At 33.3% G+C, this 4,738-nt stretch overlaps 2 protein-coding genes and 1 long non-coding RNA gene across 3 annotated transcripts; 1 reads left to right on the top strand and 2 right to left on the bottom strand.

Moving 5' to 3' along the window:
- LOC104760475 lies at window positions 641-1,494 on the bottom strand. Its single transcript, XM_010483394.1, has 3 exons — window positions 1,292-1,494; window positions 1,014-1,205; window positions 641-882 (listed from the first exon to the last, which is right to left on the bottom strand). The coding sequence occupies exons 1-3, from the start codon at window positions 1,440-1,442 to the stop codon at window positions 794-796; spliced, it is 432 nt and encodes a 143-aa protein (XP_010481696.1). The 5' UTR covers window positions 1,443-1,494; the 3' UTR covers window positions 641-793.
- On the bottom strand, window positions 3,005-3,768 carry LOC104760474. The gene is made up of 3 exons (XM_010483393.1): window positions 3,667-3,768; window positions 3,372-3,563; window positions 3,005-3,260 (listed from the first exon to the last, which is right to left on the bottom strand). The coding sequence occupies exons 1-3, from the start codon at window positions 3,752-3,754 to the stop codon at window positions 3,163-3,165; spliced, it is 378 nt and encodes a 125-aa protein (XP_010481695.1). The 5' UTR covers window positions 3,755-3,768; the 3' UTR covers window positions 3,005-3,162.
- Window positions 3,429-4,028, top strand: LOC104760473. The gene is made up of 2 exons (XR_762936.1): window positions 3,429-3,515; window positions 3,617-4,028. It is a non-coding gene; the product is annotated as an uncharacterized LOC104760473 (long non-coding RNA).

The following is a 4,738-nucleotide window of genomic DNA, read 5'->3' on the forward strand; positions in this document are numbered from 1 at the left end:
GAAATTAATGGCTAAAAGAACCATCATCTCGAGGGGGCGTGTGGAGAAAAGATTCTACATCTGATAGATGTAAAAGGACTTGAGTAATATATAAAGGGTTAAGACCTTTCCACTCATTGCCAATTGGTTTTGAGTTGGAAGCCCATATCAAACCCTAATTTAACATGGTATCAGAGGTGGTGGTTCGGACAATACAATGATCATGTAGAAGTATCAGAAGTTTGGCATCAAATGGAGATCTTCAAATCGTTATTTCTTTATCAGTGTTTTACAAGAGCTTGATGACGATCTTTTTACTTTCATTTACAAGTGATTCAAAAGTTATTATTGATTTACTGAAGACATGTCAAGCTATCGAGTAGATGAAACTGATGCTAAAACTTACCTTGAGAGTCATCGACCGAACGGTTCACACTTAAAGTGTTACATCGACAATTCGATTGTGGTAGTGTACACATTAATTAATTTTAGTGCATGTGGTTTTGTAAATCTTTCAAGTAAGATCAATTGATCTAGCAGAAAGATCAGTCCGTCTTTCTTGCTTGGTCCATACATCCTCTCTAATCTTAACATTCGATCCACTAGTTCCAAAACTAAATGCAACTTGTAACTTAGACTTAACTTAAACAACTGGCACTCATAATGTTTAGAGAAACCTTTAGTAAAAACACTTAAACATTACACTAACATAAAATTACGCAAAACTGAAACTTCTTAATTAAAATACATACGTATGAACTGTCTGCAGAAAATAAATGTTACATTCATATACTACAGGGTATTCGAAGAAGTTCTAGGGGTTGCTACCACCACCCCGTCCACTTTTTGAAGATCCTGCTCTTATACCCGCATTTGGAATATAAATGCCCATGAGTCTTCTTCCTACATATTTTTTTAATCAAGATATAATTCAGTTTTAGTCAATAAAGAAAACGTTCCATATAAAATAAAACACTCTGTTATAATGTATACACGTAACAAAAAAAAAACATGCATATAATATGTAATAATACCTTCTGACTGGTGAGTTTTCTCCACGCTTCTTGAAGATGTTTTGCTATTTCGGGATTGCGTTTGTTCTTGTCCCTTCTCTTCAAATCCACGTATTTTTACTTTAAAAGTAGCAGGTTTGGTTGATTGGTAGAGAACTCGTTCAGGTGAGATTTCGTTTGTAGGTTCTGTTTTCCCCATTTGATGAACCGAACCTTCAATTTCATTTATATAACATTATTGAAAAAAATGTATGTGTTATATATATGTAGATATTAGTGTTAAAACTTGAAACACTAACCTCTGACTGAGAATGAAGCCGGGAAGACGCAAAGCAGCAGAAGCAGAACGAGCACTTGAGGTAATAGTGTTGAACACTTCTTTCCCATCTTTCTTTGTGTCTCTCTTACACTTGTTAATTTTAATCTCTTTCTTTTGGTTCGTAGAGACATGTATTTATATATCTAAGAAGAGAGAAAAAGTGAAAATACCAAGAAGTTAAACCATGGAGATAAGAACACACACATAAAAGAAATAGTATTGGTTTCTCCGTCACTTATTTTGAATAATTGACCTTCTCCTCTTGTATCTTAGTGCATATCTTATTTTAAAGTTAGGTAACAGTTCTAAGTTGGACTCTTTTTGTTCATATGGTATTTAAAATTTCATAGGTGGTTGTTGGTTTTTTTTTTAACAAGATTCTTATAATTAAGACTTCGGACTTGGTACATATTTCGTCACAAATTGTTATGTACATATATAAACTGATTAGATTGATAAAGACTGTTTGACATTAAAACGTTTTTGCAGAATCACAAAAATAAAGCGCGTCAAATGGAAATTTCTAGGGCCCGAGAATCCTAGCAGTACTGCGGTTAATAAGTATCAAACGATGCTTCATTTTCTTATCTATATAGATATATAGAGATATAGGTATATAGGTCTTCTTGTAATGAATTTTTGATAGAGTAGAAAAACTTATCTAAATGATAATTAATAGTTTAATACATATATATGACTTGTATGAATTCTAATTGCGGAAAATAAACATTATTTGATATATGTCAGTATATGTCGTTGAAGCCAGGTAGCTAGATTCGATAGCTATCAGAAAGATGATGGAGAAATGGAAACTAGGGCTTGTTTATACCACCACTGGCTTGTCCGCTGATTGATCCCCCCAAATCTATGTTACTATTGGTCTTATAGAGTTATAGATACTCATCAAACCTCCTTGATCCTGTAAAAAACAATTACGTAGTATATATATATGTATATATGTATATGTATGTAATCAATAAAAATATGTGTGCAGTCTAACTAAAAAAACTTAAAAGGTATATCACAACGTTTAATACTTTATAATTGAAAAATAACTATATACTTTTATAAAAGATCATGGTGACTATCAATTGCCAAACATAATATTTTCAAATGGTATAAATTCACAAAATTCTAAAATCTAGCGATCTTAGCTTTCATTTACAAATGATTCGTGTAAAATCTAACGATGCAATTTAAAGTTATAGCCGATCTATTAATGACATGTCAAGCTGTCAAGGAGATGATCGCTAGAGCGGATTAACTTTACCATAGTAATTTGAGTTCAAGAACGGTGCCATATATAATTCTTCTTTAACTATTTGATTTATGATTTCATGAATCTCTGCAAATTCTTTGTGCTCAATGCTTTTATTTTATTTATTTACATAGCTTTTATGCTTTGTTTAGTGTAAGTAAAAACAACAAAATCTTTTTTATTTGTCTTTGCTATACTTGATTTTACCAATTTCGTAATGAACCTTTTAATCTTTGTGGATTTGATAGTGTTATATCGACAATTTGAATGTGCTAGTATGCACATTAAATTTTAAACGATGTGTTAATATTTTCTGTACATCTTTTAAATACGATCGATCCATCTAGCAGAAAGATCAGTTGGTTTTGTTGGTCGGTCCACATCTGCTCTCTAATTGCACAATTCGATACACTAGTTCCAAAACTAAACCTAGAGTTAACTTGAAACAATTGGCATTCATAATGTTTAGAGGACCTTTATTACAATCACTGAAACATAAAGGTACGTAAAACTGAAATTTTTGAAAGGACATACATATGAATACAAAAAATAAAATTTACCCTCATATATACTAGAGGGTATAAGAAGAAGTACTAGGGGGCGGCTTCAGGATTGCGACCACCACCCTGTCTACTTTTTGAAGGGTCTGCTTTTCCCACATTTGGAAAATAAAGGCCCAAAAGTCTTCTCCCTACATTTTTTTTTTTAATTACGATATTTGAATTCAATTTTAATTAATAAATAAAAAGCTCCATATAAAATAAAACACTGTTATATAATGCATGCATATAATATGTAATACCTTCTGACTGGTGAGTTTTCTCCACGCTTCTTGATTTTTTTTCACTATTTAGGGAGTGCGTTCGCTCTTGTCCCTTCTCTTCAAATCCACGTACTTGCACTTCGAAAGTAGCAGGTTTGGCCAGTTGGTATAGAATTCGTCCAGGTGAGTTTTCGTTTGGAAGTTCAGTTTTCTCCGTTTGAAGAACCAAACCTTGTGTTTCATTTATAGAACATTGTTTAAAAATCTGTATGGTGTTAATGTAGATATTAATGTTAAAGTACTGTTAATGTGTGTTGCAACTTGAAACACTAACCTGTGACTGAAAATGGAGCCGGGAAGATGCAGAGCATCAAAAGCAGACCGAGTACGTGAGGTAATAGTGAAGAACACTTCTTTCCCATGTTTCTGTCTCTCTTTTATACTTGTTAATTTGCTCTATTTCTTCTGGTGTAGAGACGTTTATTTATATATCCAAGTAGAGAGAAAAGGGAAGTACTGAGAAGCCAAATCAAAGAGATGAGATCGAACACACACCTAAAAGAAATAGTATTGGTTTCTCCGTCACTTATTTGAATTTTTACCTTCTCCTCTTGGATCTTAGTGCATTTCTTATATTTTAAAGTTTAGCAACGTTTCCAAGTTGGAGTATTTTTGTTCATATTGTATTTAAAATTTCATAGGTGGTTGTTGGATTTTTTATTTTCTGTCAATCAAATATTAGTTAGAAAAGAATTGCATTATTGGTGGTCCAAACAAAAAAAAATGAATTTACAAAATCAATTTCAGAGATAAGCAAACTGGAAAATCGAGTAAGACAATTCCGCTCTCAGATTTGATGATTGTGGGATCTCTAGGTAAAGAAAAAAGTCGAAAAGAAGCCTAAAGCAAGCTGAATTCATCTATAAGGTTGGAAAACGCCGGCCATTTTTCAAGGTTCTGCACCAATGCAACTAACAAACAATTCCGCCAAAAAGAATACTCTCCATGGCCCATATGAGTACTTCAAACTCTAAAACAGGGGGAGAAGGACTTTGTCGAAGACATTTAGTTCCTTACATTAGAGTTTGATCCTCATCGTCACAACACCACCATCCCAAGTCAAAATTTAAATCTATTAGTTTCCAAGAGCCATCAATCTAACAACGAGATAAATGACCAGGGGCTACGAAAGAAGCCGAGGTGACCAAGGAAAGCTTCGAGATAGATTGCGCCTCCTCCTACAATAACTTATTGCATAAAGCCTGAGACATGATATCAGTATGCCCTACCTCAATTCCTTGAAAAACTTTTTTATTTCTATCTTTGTAGAGCGACCATAAAATCCATGATAACTGAAGATGATTTTTTCGTTCTCCCAATTGAGGCAACCTCCCCCCCCCCCCAGC

The sequence above is a fragment of the Camelina sativa genome, chromosome 18, assembly GCF_000633955.1.
Source record: "Camelina sativa cultivar DH55 chromosome 18, Cs, whole genome shotgun sequence".
Classification (NCBI taxonomy): Eukaryota; Viridiplantae; Streptophyta; class Magnoliopsida; order Brassicales; family Brassicaceae; genus Camelina; species Camelina sativa.

Excerpts from the sequence above, each read along its gene's own strand:
- LOC104760475 (XM_010483394.1), bottom strand. The coding sequence starts at position 1,442 with ATGTCTCTACGAACCAAAAGAAAGAGATTAAAATTAACAAGTGTAAGA. Across the intron at positions 1,206-1,291 it reads GGCTTCATTCTCAGTCAGAG|GTTCGGTTCATCAAATGGGG; the intron begins GTTAGTGTTTCA and ends ATGAAATTGAAG. Across the intron at positions 883-1,013 it reads GAAAACTCACCAGTCAGAAG|GAAGAAGACTCATGGGCATT; the intron begins GTATTATTACAT and ends AAAAATATGTAG.
- LOC104760474 (XM_010483393.1), bottom strand. The coding sequence starts at position 3,754 with ATGGGAAAGAAGTGTTCTTCACTATTACCTCACGTACTCGGTCTGCTT. Across the intron at positions 3,564-3,666 it reads GGCTCCATTTTCAGTCACAG|GTTTGGTTCTTCAAACGGAG; the intron begins GTTAGTGTTTCA and ends ATGAAACACAAG. Across the intron at positions 3,261-3,371 it reads GAAAACTCACCAGTCAGAAG|GGAGAAGACTTTTGGGCCTT; the intron begins GTATTACATATT and ends AAAAAAATGTAG.